Source organism: Mya arenaria, chromosome 4 (genome assembly GCF_026914265.1).
Source record: "Mya arenaria isolate MELC-2E11 chromosome 4, ASM2691426v1".
NCBI classification, from domain to species: Eukaryota; Metazoa; Mollusca; class Bivalvia; order Myida; family Myidae; genus Mya; species Mya arenaria.
Window position 1 is genome coordinate 30,811,723 of NC_069125.1, and position 17,960 is coordinate 30,829,682.

Below are 17,960 nucleotides of genomic sequence, written 5' to 3' on the forward strand. Positions count from 1 at the left end.
AAGTGACGTTTGGAAACAAAATAGGTGAACTTTATTCGGTGTATTAATGTTGTTAAATACTATTTTGTTATTTGAGCTTTTCGATATTGAAAAACCAATAACATAATTATGCCACACTTATTTCTTGTATTTTCTATTTAATGTTCCATTTAATAACAGTACAATATATTATTTTTTCTATTATCCGCAGATTAAGTTAGATTAAGACTTTAAAAGGATTACTGCTGCGTGATTCTTTAAAAATCACCGCTTAACGTCCAACGTGCAAAAACAAGGCGCTATTTTAACAGTAAAATAGTTTTGAGGCAGATACCTGTGATAGAAATTCAACTCAAACATTTAGAAATATATATGTTCAAGAACTGGGATTCAATCTCCCGTTTACCCGCCTTTGTCGTGAACAATTCACTTAAAAAACCAAACAACATCAGCAATTAAAAGTAGTTTTGCCTTTCACAATCTTGGTACGAAACCTTGTGTTACCTATTTTGGGTAATGCTAACTTTAGACTAGCTATGACAATCTTGCAAAATTGTATAACTTAAGAAACAAACAATATCAGCTGATGAAAGCAGTTACGTTCCGACCTTTCTGCAATATTGGCATAAAATCTCAGTGTTGTATATTTAAGAATTGCTTACCCTGCACATTATATACTGCACTTAATTTATAACAATGCTTAGACCAATTGAACACTTCGTTCTTTGTAGTGTAACGCGACGTCAACATCAACGTCAAATTTGGGTAAGGGACGCCAACAAATAATAAAATGCGATGAAAATATAATGGACCAACGAGCATTGAGCTTGGTGACAAATAGCCGTCTTTATAAAACAACAACGAAAAAAACAACTTACAATCCATTTACATCTATTTTCCCCTTTCTCTGTACAATTTCGGCGGGGGTAAACGCTGCGGTTCTGAAGCTATCAGCTCTACCTCGGAATGAAGCAGAATCTGCCTTTGAGCGGCTGAGACTGAGTTGCGAATTGGTTCTGCTATTTGGTGCCGTCCCGCGATCGCTAGAACTACCCCTATTTGCTTGGCTTCTAGCTGACTTAATGTTAATTGTAAAAGGAACTCTTTTCCCTCCTTCATGTTCGTTATTTCTCGCACTATTAATTGGCTTTCTAGCTGTATTCGGTTTAGAACCACCGTTCTGTTCTTTCGGTCTAGCGTCCGATACTGGTCGCTTGATTATCTGATCCTGAGTTGATTTCCTTGACAGAGGAGGTGATTCCTGAAAAGATGGTTTCTTAACAAGTGACAATGCCGAATGTTCGTGATTCGTTTTGTTTAAATCCTTAAGCTGTTCATCAACCGTTTTCTCGGACGCCGTACGTCGTAGAGTCGTCTTCGGTCGGTTCTGTTGCGGCAGTTTTTCTGATCCCGGTCTGCCCCTCGGGCTTGGTGGGACAGGGGATTCTAGCGTAACCGGTAGCCGAATAGGGACTTTATCTTCCGGATAAGCTGCGTCGAACTGGGAGCCTTCTATCGTGGCCTCTCTTATGTCATCCATTTTATCCTTAAACTTTACTCTCGGCGGCGGAAGGGAGCCGAGGGAATCACCGCCTTCAGCCATTTCGATCTCGCTCTGGTGTTGCTGTTGCTGTTTTTGCCGCTGTTGTGATGTTGGTGCTGGTTTATAATGGCAAACCTGTCGATTTGGATGTTATTGTTGTTGCTGTTGTTTATTTTCGATAGTTACACCAATTCATTACTTTTTAACTAAATAAATATATAATTTTCCATTCGTCCAATGTAAGTTATACGCCTATTTTTTATTTTTGAATATCAAATTTTCTAATTACTTTTCACAAATTTATTCCGATAAATTTTGAGAACACAATTGTGCTAAAATTAAGAAAGTGTCGCGGCTACTTAATTCTACGGAAGAACTAATAAATTGTTTTCAAAACGTTGACGATTCAAAATTATTCATATCGATTTCATTGACTGATTAATAAGTAGTTGGCATTATAAATCATAACAAGGGAAGGTTATTATTAAGCTAATCCCGTTAAACTATTTTTCTTTCTTTTCAGATCTAGGAAGGATTATAGGCGGTCATAATGCGGCGGAAAATACACTTAAAAAAGTATTTTAAAATGTCATTATATTGTTAGAAGATACTCGTTTTAAGAGAATTTATTAGTTGAAATTATAGAAGTTGAAAATCAACAACTTTAAACAGACTTTGGTTGGTCTTAGTAAATTATACTTTTTGAAAATAGCATGCTATCTAAGAAGAGGAAATTATCCAGATGTAGCAAATTAAGTCATGTAGTGAATATTTTGTGTAAATATAAAATAATTATAGTCTTACTCTATAATACGAATCGGAACGTAAATTAATTCTGAAATTATTCTCATGAAGATACATCAGGGATGATGGCAGACCGAAAATCTTATATTTTCTTTTTAAAAGAGTAGAAGCGATTCATGCCAAAAGCGGGGTTAAGGGGCCCAGACCCTTGTTAAAATTGTTCCTAAGTCCAGGATTAACTTAGCCATCTTTGTAATACTAAAATTTTTAATATACATCGTGTCAAAAAAATATCAAAGCAATTTCACAAAAATATGCAAAATGTTTTCGTTCAATAAAAATCATCTTTTTATCGAAGAGACCATAAAGAAATTGTGGAACATAGTAATTGCTTTGTTTTTGTGAACTTGTACTTTTTCTAGTAGATCTGTTATTATTTAAAGGGAGACCAGCGTTGAAAATACTTGAAAGAAGTAGGTTTAAATTATTGGTTAATAACTTAATATACTAATACTAAGTCAGTCATAATTTAACGCAGTATTTCATAACCTCTTACGGTCTACTTGACATGTGGTTGGTATACGTTCTAAAGATGACACTTATTCGGAGCACTTCGGTCATTTGGAAAATGGCCGAGGAGTTCCGAATGGATGGCACTTTGTTCCTTTCAAGAAGTGTTCTCAGGCTAAGGTGTACTTGAATATTGATGGAACTACAGGTAAGGTTTGATTTATAGTTGCTGTTCTCCACTTAAAAGGTACTTATGAAGCAAGTTTGCTGTCTAACAAAAAGTTTATAGACAAGTAGAAAACAAATATCGAAAAACTCATTTACATTGATAATACCTACTTAAAGTACTATCATGTCATCAAGTCTCTGAGAGATAACCTTCCATGCTAGTGATCAGATTAATCACTCAGACTTTCAGTACTCATGATAAGTATTATTATATATAAAGTACCGACAACCATTCGTTTTATAGATAACCTTCTTTGATATTGATCATATATTAATCATTTTCGTAATCCAGAGGGGTGCCATTAATACTATTATTTATTTTGTTCAAACTAAAACTAATTTCTAGCATGAAAGTCATATGTAGTTCGCAAATAAGGTTTTAATCTGGAGTACTTGTTGCGACCAACCTGATCCCCGTCCCGATCAGTATGCAACATAAATTTAGATGAAAGCTCATAAACCGCTAAAGGGGGTATTTTTTGCGATTTAAGATTTTACAACGATGACTGAGTGTTTTAATACAGTTTGTCCATATAATTTAGTCCTTTGGTGTAGACTCTGTTATTAAACTGTTGCATTATTGCTCGATGTTTGGGTGCTGTCTTGTATGATTCTTGTCTATTTGGTTGATGTTTACTTTCCACAACATAGACATGGCTACTGGGCTTGCCCCTATAGTTTCCAATGTATTTAAACTAGTTCTATCACAAGAACAACGTACAAATCACCAATAAATTATATACAAATATCACAAAAAAAATCACAACATACAATAGAAATAGTGTTATGAAAGAGTGAAACATTTCTTCATTGGATGGCTTCTTTTACATTTTTGGCAATTTTATTTAGTTGTTAACATATTTGACACATCAAAAGTATTTTATGATAATTATGTTTCAATCGTCAATCGTCAATACTGTTCTTACTACATAATTATAAAAAATGATATTCATCTTCTATATCATTTGCATAGCAACATTTACAAAGTATATAATATTTTGTTGTGTTGGACGTTTTTCCTAAAAAAAAATGGTTGAACGTAACCACTGTGTATTCGGTAAAATAATAATATCCGGAGGACAAAATTGCGGTGAAAATGTAAACAATAAAAAGTTGATCAAGTAGATCTAGCTTGTTCAGCATATTTTTTGAAATCATAAGCCATTCAGCTTAAAACCCTAGAAATATGGAAGGTACCTATTGGTTTGAGCACGGTCCTATAAGCCATTTATAGGTCCATGGTTTGAGAAGGTATAACTATGCTTTGATTCACTGGCATGTGTTAATTAAAAGAAATATGGCATGTGACAATGAGTAGGTACTTCCGCATTGGTGTTTGCCCTCTACTGGCCATCATATCAAACTAAGCAGACTTACACATACAGCAACACCGTACAACTGGTGGTGGATGTTTTAGCAAGGGATTGAATATAGGAGTTGTCAGTTTTTGGAAATTTATTACATCAAGAACCGTACTAGATACCGTAAAGCTAGACAGTAATAAAAGGGGTGCCGAGGATGCCGTTAAGCTAGGCAGTTCTAAAATTAAGCAGGTATTTTAAGTATTGAGCGCGTCTTTATAGTTTCGAAGTGATGAGTTTTGCGGTGCAATTCGGTTACGGTGATCTTAGACATTGTCAAACTGAGTTTATGACACAAGATTCCATTTCATTTCATGGTTTAAGAGACGCTTAAGTATCGCCGGGATTCATATGGGTTATCGTGATTGTGACAAAATAAACGTTTCGTGACTCCTTGCAATTAAACTCTATGTTTTTTTGCAGCATTATGCATTTCTGTTTGCATTGTATCCACTTAGAACGTTATCTGAAGAACGCTCGATTAGCCGTGCATAAACACCGTGCACAACAACTGTCGAAAGCCTCAAGAGAAATGCGCATAATTCCTCCTATTTGTTAGTTTGATAAAAACACACATTATGTTTCCCATTATGTGCACTTGCAGATACTGGCTATTAAGCTGTTTTAAGCATATTAATTTTTTTAACCTTATCGGACTGACTGAATAATGCATCTAATGATTCATTTCTTAGTTTCATACAATTGTTTTCGTGCCCTTTATTACAATCTAGGCAATTTGTTGCTTAATAAGGTTTGACAAAATAATCTGCCAAATACGTTACAATACTGTCCTGAACTTTTGTCATATGCATATCTTATATAATATTTTTTCGACTATTATAGCCTTATCTATTATTATATTTATATCTTATCAATATTAAATCGTCTGTTATATTCATAACCTAATATATCTATGTCGACTTTTATCACTTTATCGACTATCATATTTTCTTTTATTTCTATTGTATTATATTTTATATCCACATCATATTATATCTCAATCTACCGCTATGTTGATATTCTATTAGATCTATATCGACTATTATATATATATTCCATATCATATTTATATCGACTAATATAAATATTATAGTCGACTATTATAATTATATTAAGCTCGCTTATAAGCTATGTGCAGACATACAGTTATGGATGTATTGTGCAGCCAGATATGTAAAGTGTATGTTATAAAGGCTATAAGTATGTATTTACCAAAAATTCAATTCGTTTAAAGCGACATTGTCGTATAACCATTTTTTTGTATTTTTTATCACATACTAATAATGCTTGGACAACTTTTGTGGTCGAAAATTTAGCTTGTCTACTTGCCCAGCCACTGATTAAACCTACTTATTCTTTTGATTATAATATATAAAGGCATACTGGAGATTTATCAAAATAAATGTGAAAATACTGTTATCCCATTCGACAAAATATAATTTGGAACACTGATGTTATCAAAATGTTTCAATCCTTATGGGTAGCTTAATACCTATACTTATGGTTTTACCAATAATACAAATTCGTTTTCATCCTTAGGTACACCGTTGTGTTTTCCCGGTCCTGTTTCGTTCATTTAAGAAAAACAAAGAGGACGAATCAAGCCGATGCATGCGTGTGAAATACCATGTTGCCATAAAGAATGCCAACAATGACGAGTTTAAGACCTGCGCAGTTCTTATCATGAAATTAAATCCGCTGTTTATTACCATCGATTCCGAAGCAAACTTATTTGCATAAAAAGGAAGAATGGGGGGAAATGGGTTAATGAATTTTACAGAAACTAATTCGTAGCTGTTCTGGCATTAGACATAATTCAAATCAGACACATTAAAAGCAATTAAGATTGAAAGCACTAAGCAGGTCAACGCCGATACAGTCAAGTAGTCAGAAGAAAAATAATTAAAACATACTTTAACATACTCAATTAATATCGAAGGATAAATAAACTGAGTGGACCACGGTTTCTTTTCATACTACTATCCCCGAGGTCTACTCTTAATCACTCACTGATCAAGTAGAAAATTGCCCGTAAGTGAATCTACTTTTGATTGCTGAACCGATAATGGCACTGGTCCGATAAGTTTTCAGTTCTGCAAGAGCCCAGTGCCACCCCGTGCTCGGTCCATCAGTGGCAAACTAATTGCCTTTTGTCACAGAGACGTGAGTTACTCCTATCAGAAAGGTATATGAATGAAAACACATCTTTTTTATCTTGGGAATAAGTGATTTATTCAAAACTCGAAGGACAGCATGGCCAAGAGAGGAAAGACCACCAGTTGAGAAATATGAAAAATAACAACATGAAATCGAAAGTGTCGGAAGGTGAACTGATATGAGCTATCCAAGCAATCCTATCAGATTCATAGAAGTGACTGAAGGTAACTTCTTTTGAAATCATGGTAGATGTGTACCAACTTGCCAGACCTGTGTTTGAAAACAAATTATTTGTGTCCCAAATTGCCAGATCTAGAATTGAACAGTATTTAAAACATTGCATCCGTGTACCAAATTGCCAGTCCTAAAGTTGAAAACATAGCACATGTACCAACTCGCTTTACTTGTAAACAAAACATGATCACACTTCTTATTAGACAAATATTTGAAAACAACATGAATGTATACTGATTTGTGTTAGAGATGTATTGAATACAAATCGCCTGTATATCAAATTGCTTGAAAAATAAAACCCATCTGTATACCGACTTTCTATATTTGAAAAACTAAATCTTTCAAAACGAAAAATAAGTACAATGTACACCAATGTTTTGCAACAAAAAAGCGAAGCTAGATTTTCATGAAAACAAGGTAGCGCTGTAAAAAAAACAAGGTAGCGCTGTAAAAGTTGGTAAAATAAAGAGCTAAAACGAATGTTTTAAAAATTGTGGATAAATCATTAAGCACATGTAAACTAGGGCTAACAAAAATGAACAAGTGTGTTTTTTATTAATCCTGTCAAGACACGGCAATTGTGATGGAACCCAGTAATATATATCGCCATTATTATGGAACATGGTAATACATATCGACATTGTGATGGAACATGGTAATATATATCAACATTGTGATGGAACATGGTAATATATATCGACATTGTGATGGAACATGGTAATACGGTAATATATATCGACATTGTGATGGAACATGTTAATATATATCGACATTGTGATGGAACCCGGTAATATATATCGACATTGTGATGGAACATGGTAATATATATCGACATTGTGATGGAACATGGTAATATATATCGACATTGTGATGGAACCCGGTAATATATATCGACATTGTGATGGAACATGGTAATATATATCGACATTGTGATGGAACATGGTAATATATATCGACATTGTGATGGAACATGGTAATATATATCGACATTGTGATGGAACCCGGTAATATATATCGACATTGTGATGGAACCCGGTAATATATATCGACATTGTGATGGAACATGGTAATATATATCGACATTGTGATGGAAGATGTTAATATATATCGACATTGTGATGGAACCCGGTAATATATATCGACATTGTGATGGAACATGGTAATATATATCGACATTGTGATGGAACATGATAATATATATCAACATTGTGATGGAACATGGTAATATATATCAACATTGTGATGGAACATGATAATATATATCAACATTGTGATGGAACATGGTAATACGGTAATATATATCGACATTGTGATGGAACCCGGTAATATATATCGACATTGTGATGGAACATGGTAATATATATCGACATTGTGGTGGAACCCGGTAATATATATCGACATTGTGATGGAACATGGTAATATATATCGACATTGTGATGGAACATGGTAATATATATCGACATTGTGATGGAACATGGTAATATATATCGACATTGTGATGGAACATGGTAATATATATCGACATTGTGATGGAACATGGTAATACATATCGACATTGTGGTTGAACTTGGTTATTAATTTCGGTGTTTGAGGTTGATCATTTGTATCGGCAATGGTGATGGAACTTGTGAATATATATTGAGATTGTGTTGGAACTTGGTAATTTATAGTGTTGAAGAAATGTCAGATGCTTTTGTTCACCAATCATGACGATACTCATATTCAATTCAAATTCAAACACTTTACTGACAAACAAAGTTACATTCAGATTTAAGAAGAAGAAAAACATTGGAATGAATTTCAGGAAGAAAGAGTAGATGTGCGATAAGGAGGTACATGGCAAAGAAAACTAATATATGTACGAACGATATAACAGATTATTGCAAGCAAGTTGACAGGGTAATGTAAATGTGCAAGTGCTTTGAATATGCGGTATGGGTACAATTTGCATCATTTGAAAGAAAACTGTATAGATAATAAGGAAACTGGATAAGCTGGAGAGAAGAAATATAAATTGATACTAAAATATATTTCCATAAATATGTAGCTGTTGTTTGGTTCTTTTACTGTTAATTGAACTGGAATGGTTGAAATTCCAAACTTAAAAGATAAAATAATAATTGCATGAAATTGAATGAAGACAGACAGACAGATTTGTATAACAGTTGATAGACGGTTCGTCAAATGTGAACAGCTCTGACGGTATCGTTAAATGTGACACTCTAATAACAAAATTGGTTCAATACTAGATGGATTATATGGCAACGGAAAAGATAAAACTAATGAAAAAAGGAAAAAAGAGGACCATTCATAAGTATATTCAAACAAGTTTTTCATTCAAACATGCAAATCCAGTGTGCACAAGCATATATGAAAGTAATATGTACAGCTTGATCAAGGTTACGTTATGTATTTAAAATTGGTAAGGAAAATATAACATCTTTAGCATGTTAAATATGCATATAGATAGTAGCACATAAATATTTGTTGTTTGGGAATGCTTGAATAATGTTCAGTGTTCGTTGTAAATAGTATGGATATTGTTATTGGTGACAGCATTCTTGTTCACTTGATTTAAAATCATGTTAATCACGTGTGAACAAAAAGATAGATATGGACGCGTAAACGATATCACAATATTTACGATTATATCAATGCCGTATTTAAAGAAAAGTAACCCATATTCAGGTTCAGTTCACCAAAATACAATATTTGAAATACTAGTTTAAATCTAAAGTTACATTAGCAATTATTTTTGTCAAGAAGACAATGCATTGTTATTAAAGGACTAGACCTTATTAGTCTTGTATTTGACGCTAATACGGCTGCAAGTTAATTGTAGAATTTAAAATCCAATTGACGCCCATACAAATGAGTGAGGTAATAATGTAAAACAGTGTAATCAGATTGTTAAAAGGTTTTCTGGATAAAAAAGAAATGACATTTCACAGATAAAGAACGAAAACAAAATATGACTGACCCATTGACGTTCTCCAGACTTTTGCTTTTCACTTTTGCATCTTGTTTAACAAGCGTTTCACCTTGCTTCTTGTTTATATGTATATTAGCGTAACCTTTAGACATCTTGCTAATATCTCCAAGGCTTCTCGACTTTGCTTTATTTAACGTTCCTGACTCATAGTCTCCGGACGCACTACCAGTTCTATTATTGTGCATTTCACTTTCACTGTCACTGTTCTTAGCATTTTCATAACTTGGTATACGTTTTGATGCAGTTTTTTTCTTTGCCTTGTCTTTTCCTAGTTTACTAAATTTTCCTACCACACTATCGTCCTTATTATCGCTGTCAGCCTGATCTTCAGTAACGTCATGGTATTTATTACTTGCTTTATGTGTTTTTTTCAGGGAACTATTCGAATGCCTTCTTTCCTTTCTGTCTGTTTTATCATTCGTTTCACCGTAAATTGTTGTCGTACCATAAACATTAAGCCTAGCTAGTGGTGTTCCTTCAATTACATCTGAAGTACTCTTTGTTTTTCTGATCTTTCCACCATAAAATCTTCTTGCTTGGCCGGATTCAACAGAGGTAGTGTTTTCTGGAAGTTTTGGTAGTGAGGTCCGTTTACTTACTCCAGCATATGCAGTTGTAGGTCTTTTCCCGCGCCCTTTTTCACTTAGAATATCCAAATTATCCGGCTCAGTAACTTCAGAAATCCGCTCCATTCGATGGTCCATTTTCTTCTTTTCAATTGAAGTTCCCAATTATATGATATTGGTAACAGCAATTATTTAAATTTAAAGGACTGGCATGTTTTGATTTAAGTCAAGGCAAACCATTATAACTTTAATACTTCTGTAATGTGTTTTATGTGCTAAAATACCACTATATCATTTATGTCAATAACAAAAAGTGTCCCGCTTTTCACAATACTCTTAAAATTGTTATACGTATGTCTCTCGTGACACTGGTAGGTCCTCAGTTTTGATACAAGACACTTGGCAAGATAATTACAGAAATGTAATTAAATTATTTTCGTATTTCCCTTTAACATTTGGTAAACTATTGATTAAGTATGAAAGCAAATGCGTTTTCAAGTCACTGTTTTTCGACCAACGAAAGTGTCAATTGACGTTTTAAGTGTTTTCTGACATAAAACTTTTCGCACATTACTGAAACTCTAGCTGTTCTGCGATCACTTCTCAGATTCACTGATAAGTATAAAACAGGGAGGCATTTAGATCCCTTACTTATACGTGCAATTTGTAAGCAATCCAATGGAAGCTCCTCTCCGACATATTTTGATGTGTAACTCAAAAGTATGTTTTTGATCCTTGGCATGAAGCAAATAAATGCATCTACAAGCTGTTCAAGTGGAAGCTATTATGGGGGCAGAACAACTGAAATATGAAATTTGAGCTCTGTCTGTCAAAGATTAAGGACATAAGTGCAACTATCGAATAGACTGGGTTTGTAAGAGGAATTGTTCATTTTCCTTTCCAAAGGTAGTATTTTATTTGGCATTGAACTCAATTGGGGCATAAAGTCAGTTGATAATTGCACTATATTCGGTTGTACACTTACATTGATTAAATGACTTATGGAAATGTAAATCATATTCTATTGTTCGCATGTGTCTTATTTGTGAAGTGTGGCATTGAAAATTTGAAAGCAGTTGCAGCAAATTACCAAAACCTGTCAAATACCAGTATGAATGTAAAAAGTGATAACGAAAAAAGTGTTCAGTATTTTTCTGATCTTACAGAATGGGTTATATGTTTGATTACAACAAGAAGTGAAATAATGCTGATATAGAAATATGTTAAGATGATAAAATGATTTCAGTGTAACAATTGACACTAGTCTTCAACATTGACGCATGATAAAAGTGAAAGATAACCCTAGTTATAATTATTTTAATAGTCAACGGGACTATTAGAAAGCAATTACTTGATTTGTTTACAGGTGAATGTCCTGAAGACAGCTAAGTTATCAAACATATTTAATATTCATCCTCAACCATAGTTTCTTGATACTGGGTTGAAAATATTAATATAACTGGCTAGAATAGAAGTTTATCTTTACATTAAAAAGAAACCAAGTAAAAAACTGAAACGTTAACCCTATTATGTTTTTTCCATAGTAACTATTGCCATTGTTCAACTAAACATTAGTTCATAATTGATGGAAAACAGTATACCTCAGTAAGTCAAATAAGTGGCAGGGAAAATTGGTGAGTTGTTCCAAAATATTCCGTTTGTGATGGAATCTATTGTGTTGTTTTGTGTGTTTGGGTATATGAGACCCACTTGACTTTAATAGCATGGACTTCTCAACGTTTTGAAACCACATACCAATTTAGTCATTAATCAAGTTAATCGTCCAAAGTGACATTTGTCATTACGGACAGTTACATCTTAAGAACTAATTCAAAAGATTTGTATCACTTGATGCGATTGAAAGTTAAATTTGACATTTAAATAATTATTAATAATTGATATAAAACATTGATTACAGGGCAAGAACCCTTATCACTAGTTTAAAGATCTAGAAATTTGATTTGCTTATTAAAAGTTAATTAAACTCAATTATTGTAATATGATATGCCAAACCGTTTAATGTAATGCAAGAGTAGACTATGTTTCCACAGGCAACAAACAACCAGTCACAGAACTAGATGGTATGGGAAGGCCTATTTGGGTTCCATTGGTAACAAAACAACCAATCGCAGAACAACATGGTATGCAAGGCCTATTTAGTTTACTTTGTTAATAAAACAACCAATCGAGGAACATAATGGTATGAGAAAAAGGCCTATTTAGTTTCCATTGGTTACAAAATCAAAATGATCAATCGCAGAACGAAGAAGGCCCTATTTGTTTCCAAGCCCTAATTAGTGTTTTTTTTGTAACAAAGCGACCAATCGCAGAACTAGAACATTCAGAGTATAATTATCAGTTACAAGTAAAAATGGCAACACTATTGTAACGTCGTTGTTATAGGCTTGTGCAACATTTTGACACTATATTTATTTCAATAGTTTAAAGTGTGTTCCTGGTAATACATGCTTTATAAGCACTTCCGTTGAATTCATTGTGCGCTATACATGACTATTTTTGAAAAGAAATTGAAATAAAATTCCGCACTTATTCTTCTATACATTAACAATTTAACTGTCCTGGGTTGGTCATCTGGTTTTACCCGTGTTTCATTGCACCAATGACTAAATATCGGCAAAATGTTTACAATTGTTTACTTCTCGCTATCGAGTTGCTATATTATGTGGGAATTAGTCTTATTTAATCGTTTTATTTTGATAGTAAAGGTATATTTAAATTTGATTAACTTTATTTCCGATGCCATATTTCAATGATATTTAACACTCGCTGATTGTTTGTGTTCTGAGTTTGCTGTTGTGATTTATTATGTCCTATGCAATAATTGTTGTTGTTGATGGTGGTGGTGGTGGTGGTGGTGGTGAAATTGTTCAGTAAATGTTCAGTACAATAGCGCATCTTTTTTTCCCCAATAAATACTGTTAATGATTTAAATAAATACTTGATACGTACTATTTACATGCCTGTTAAGCGGTTAAATGGCTAATATTTGTATACACACAGGTATTACCCTTCCAATAAAACAATTGAGACTATGACAGAAATCCAAAAGCGGATCTGCATTTGCTGATCTGTAAAATTGATAATTTTACCTGTAACAATAGCATCAGACATGGACAATTATAATCGGTTCAAAACCGGTTTAACATTTTTCCTGATTTTACGACAATGCTGGGGTATATGATTAAAGAGATAATTAGCAGCAGAAGAATGTTCAATGCATGGAATCAATTAATCTCTCAAGCTGATCTCCGTATTACTTACGACGGGGGACAATAAAAAACGTGGACCATTAGCAGCTTCGTGTGACGTAGCTCTTGCATGAATAATGCCGATTGATGTAGGTAAAATAAGTAGTGACATATTTAGTGAATCTTCCTTTTAGAAGACTACAAGTGTATAAAGATTAAAAATGCTGACTATTTTGTTGAATTGTTCGTTCCTTGCCCATACTCTTGATTCTTTCGAAACATGCATTTCTTTAGAAACATCAACACCATTACGTTGCTCTGACTTGTTTTTCATATATATGCATGGTACGGTTCCGTGCCAAACAGTTGAAAATGCAACCAGAATGAAATTTACTGTTGGCATTGGATAATATTATGGTGGCTTGGTTTTTATAAATCCAATCTGGTGGTCTGGTTTTCGTGTATAAAAAAGTGTTTAGCACTTGACATGGTTAAGCTCATATACAGATTTTGTTCTGCTGGTATAAATGAACATCTTGAAGCAAAATGGATTGTCTAGTGAATATATAAAATATGACTGTTTCGAAGAGAGGTCATCCATTTATTATAAGGAGATGAACATGTTGCATTTGCCATTACTGTCAATGGTGGTTGCATCTCCCATTGTTGTCAATGGAGGTAACATCTACGAATGCTGTCAATTGAGGTTAAATCTACCAATGCTGTCAATGGAGGTTACATCTCCCATTGCTGTCAATGGAGGTTACATCTACCGTTACTGCAAATGTATCATTGCTGTCAATGGTGGTTACATCTCCCATTGCTGTCAATGGAGGTTACATCTACCGTTACTGCAAATGTACCATTGCTGTCAATGGTGGTTACATCTACCATTGCTGTCAATAGTGGTTACATCTCCCATTGCTGTCAATGGAGGTTACATCTACCATTGCTGACAATGTGCAAAGTCCGAGACTGACATTTTCGTACTTGTGTTAATGTGTTAACGCTAATGTTTTATGCTGCCATAGTGTCTCTCATAAAAAAATGAAATAAGAGCAATCATAGCAACTGGAGCAGCACAATCTAGGATTTCAGGACTAATGACAAAGCTTATTTGACCTGATAAAAATCATTGACTTAATTTAAACTTCTCTATTATTCTTCTTCTGTGACCTCTGCTATATCTATAAATCCCGTTAAATGCGAAAGATAACTCAAATAATCGGTGGATTCCAATTATCTTTGATGTATAATTTACGTTGATTGTGTATTTATTGATAATGCAACGATGTCTTGTTTACTCGCAAATAGAAGGGTTCACCGTTAGAGATAAGAGGTGATTTAAATGTCCTCTTTATAATAAAAAACTCAAATAATCTCGGAATACATTCATACATTTGACGGTTAATTCGTATTATTTATACGAGTATATAATAACTCAGTTTGAACAACACTATAACAGACTTGATTTTAAAATATAAAAATCATGTTTGAATGATACTAGCTATAAATATTCTGTCTATCCTCAACATAATGTATTCATTCTGATTTTGAAATGATTCAGGATACAGTTTCATATTTTGCATATATCCGTTTATTTTCAGTCGATTTCTTAATTAACAACTGTACTTATAAATGAATTTAATAGTTTAGGGATTTAGAGGCAAATTACTTCAAAGGATTGAACGTTAGGATTATCTGAAAGACACGGAGAAAAGGACAAAGTCAAACAAATCAGAAATAGGCTGTCCGGCTAGCACAGTGAGTTGTGCACACGCTTCTTACCAAGGTTCTCCAGGTTTTGATTTCCGGCCTTGGCGTACGCACGTTTAGTTTGTGGCCAACAAGCCAGAGAAGAGGGTTTTCTTCGGGGACTACGTCCCCCCCCCCCCACAACACAAGACCACGCTCTCGCGCATTATCGTGCTTTGCACAAGGTAATATTACTTTTTTCACAATCGTTGTACGTTGAATAAAGAGTTTAAACTAACAAATCAAAACTGTTTTAAATAATTCTTGTTATCATAGCATGTGGCATTCAAATATGAGAGTAATCACCAGCGATTAAACTATCAGATTGTATACCATAAAACTAAAACATTTATGTATATTCAAAGTCATGACACTTTGTATGATCTAATCGACGTCTTGCAGTTGTTTTTATTTCATCAAAAAGAAGTTCAACCTAGGGCGAAACTATGCTTATATATGAAAACACAATCAAACAGCAAATCAAATAAAGGCAACTCGTTAGTTGCAAAATTATTTCGTAGTCAATGAAATAAATCTACATTTCCAATTCACCAAAAGACATTCCCACATCACAATTAAGTTATTAAAGTATTTGTGTTATGTATCAACTTGAAAAGCTAGCCATTTAGCTTGTGTTGCTGTGCATTAAAACAGCTAGAAAGTGCACAGATTTGAGGTTATAAATCATACAGTTAATTTGCATTTAATATTTGCACTCTTTAAAAAAAAATGAATGGTTAAAAAGGCTATAACTTAAAAGAAAAAAGCGTTAAAAGTGTCCATAAAAGTAACATAAAATAGTATTATAGGCAGTATTATAATAAATATGCTTATACGCAATTTTAATCACAATTGCGACGTTTTTTTTTCTATATGAACAGCCTTAGTCGGCTTACAAATAGTTTATCATTCCATCTTCGAAAAGGACTTTTGACCATTTGGAATATTTTGCCCTCCGCATGTGACAAAATTTGATATAATCTGATTAAAAGCAAACCGAAAAATTAATTTTCATGATTCAATGTAATATAATCGTTTTAATTATATGCAAATCACGAATATAATTTTCCACGATCGTATGAATGAATTTATTTTAAATAATATCCACCTTGCATTATTCATTATTAACTTTTGATATAAATTTGTATAAAAAACACCCTCTGATTAAAATTCGAATCTATGCATCATATTGTGTGTTTGTTCACATATCAAGACGTACATCAATCCGATAAAATGGTAATCGAACTCTACATTACAGTAAAACCCTTCACTTGTTTGATATTACGTTGTAACAATTTTAACATCCCTTTGTCTCAAATTGTCCCTACCCCCTCCCTCCCCCACCCCTAAAACAGAGAAAAGCTTTGTGGACAAATGAAGTCTAAACTACTATTAACGAAATTATCGTGGAACTTACCCGAAAGGATTTTTCAACGTAATTTTCCCTGTAAATCTCCCTTTATACGGATTATTTCCGCCATTCCCGGGGGTCAACATGGAAGTCCGGCTCCCCCGCTGGCTGTCACCCTCCCGGAAGAGGCTCCCAGGTGAGGGGATCGTAGATTGCAAGGAAGGCGTCGGGGTCACCAGCTTCTGTGTTGGGCGTAGGTCCCGGTCCGCTACTTCTGGTGAGGCGTAACCGTTTTCGGGAACGTCCGCCAGTCGCCGAGACGCTGAATCCGGCGGTGTGCTTTTGTCCATTTTCATTAGTTTATTTATCTTTCTTAAACTAATTGAGCCCGAAAATTTGTATAAAACTAAACGTCTCAAAATCCTTTTTTCGTGATAAATACGTCTTAAAACAAAACCTTTACTTTTGGAAGAATACAACAAAATATTCGTAAAGCAGTTATTATCAAATAAAAACAAAAAATTCTCCGTAAAATAGTGACTGTGCAAATCAGATTTTATGGTCTCACACTATTTCTTAAGTCTAACTGAAACAGTAATATATCTCTTATATTATAAAATCATATTAATTTAAGCACCCTTATGTTCGAAAGTCTAAAATATTAATACGTGTAAATAGAGTACATCTTCCGTCATCACTTCTTTATAAATCACGTGGTATTGCTCTAATCCTGACACTAAATTTAAGGTACCTCTCGACCACACACCTTGGCGCGGGGAACCAATCCAAGCCACTTCTTGGGTAAAAAACGTTTAAATCTTTCAAGGGTATGTTAACATTCAATGCTGTTGGACTAAAGAGATCCTGAAATTTCCGTCTCTTTCTCTTGCGCTTCGTGAAGTAGCCAGCGAATTTTGAAGGGTTTTAATCAATGTAAACACTGACACTATAAATTATTTATTCCATTCCACTTCGATAGAAATCTCTTTCCATTGTTTCCATAGGCCTTTTCGAAGCACGCGTGCACATTAAGATAAACAGAATAATAAATTCTGGTTAAGGTTCAAACTAATTCCGCTCAGTTCTCTTCAACTCGAAGATTTACTTAAAACTGTTAGAATGTCCAAAATAATTCCGCTTAATTCTCCAGTGAGACACTCCGATCTGTTTGTAACGCGATTTGTTACAATGAAATGGAAGTTTTTTTAGCAGTTTGTTATCATCTTTGTCCGAGTGTTAAAACTTACGGATCATTGTCAAGATTTACGCATTCATTTAACAAGATCCGATCACAATTTTCAAAATAAAAGAAACATGTTAGCGATTAATGC

The 17,960-nt window shown here is 33.8% G+C and overlaps 1 protein-coding gene across 4 annotated transcripts in view; it reads right to left on the bottom strand.

The window, feature by feature from the left end:
* The window catches only part of LOC128231373 (kinesin-like protein klp-20), a 78,823-nt gene extending 61,823 nt beyond the window's left edge, over positions 1–17,000 (bottom strand). For 2 of the 4 annotated variants that reach the window (XM_052944121.1, XM_052944122.1), the window contains exon 1: positions 858–1,854. In XM_052944121.1, the coding sequence (XP_052800081.1) occupies positions 858–1,582 (725 nt within the window). In that variant the 5' untranslated portion in view covers positions 1,583–1,854. Of the gene's footprint in view, positions 1–857; positions 1,856–16,695 lie in introns of those variants that run through there. The other 2 variants (XM_052944123.1, XM_052944119.1) reach the window with 2 other exon arrangements.
* Positions 17,001–17,960: the final 960 nt, after the last annotated feature.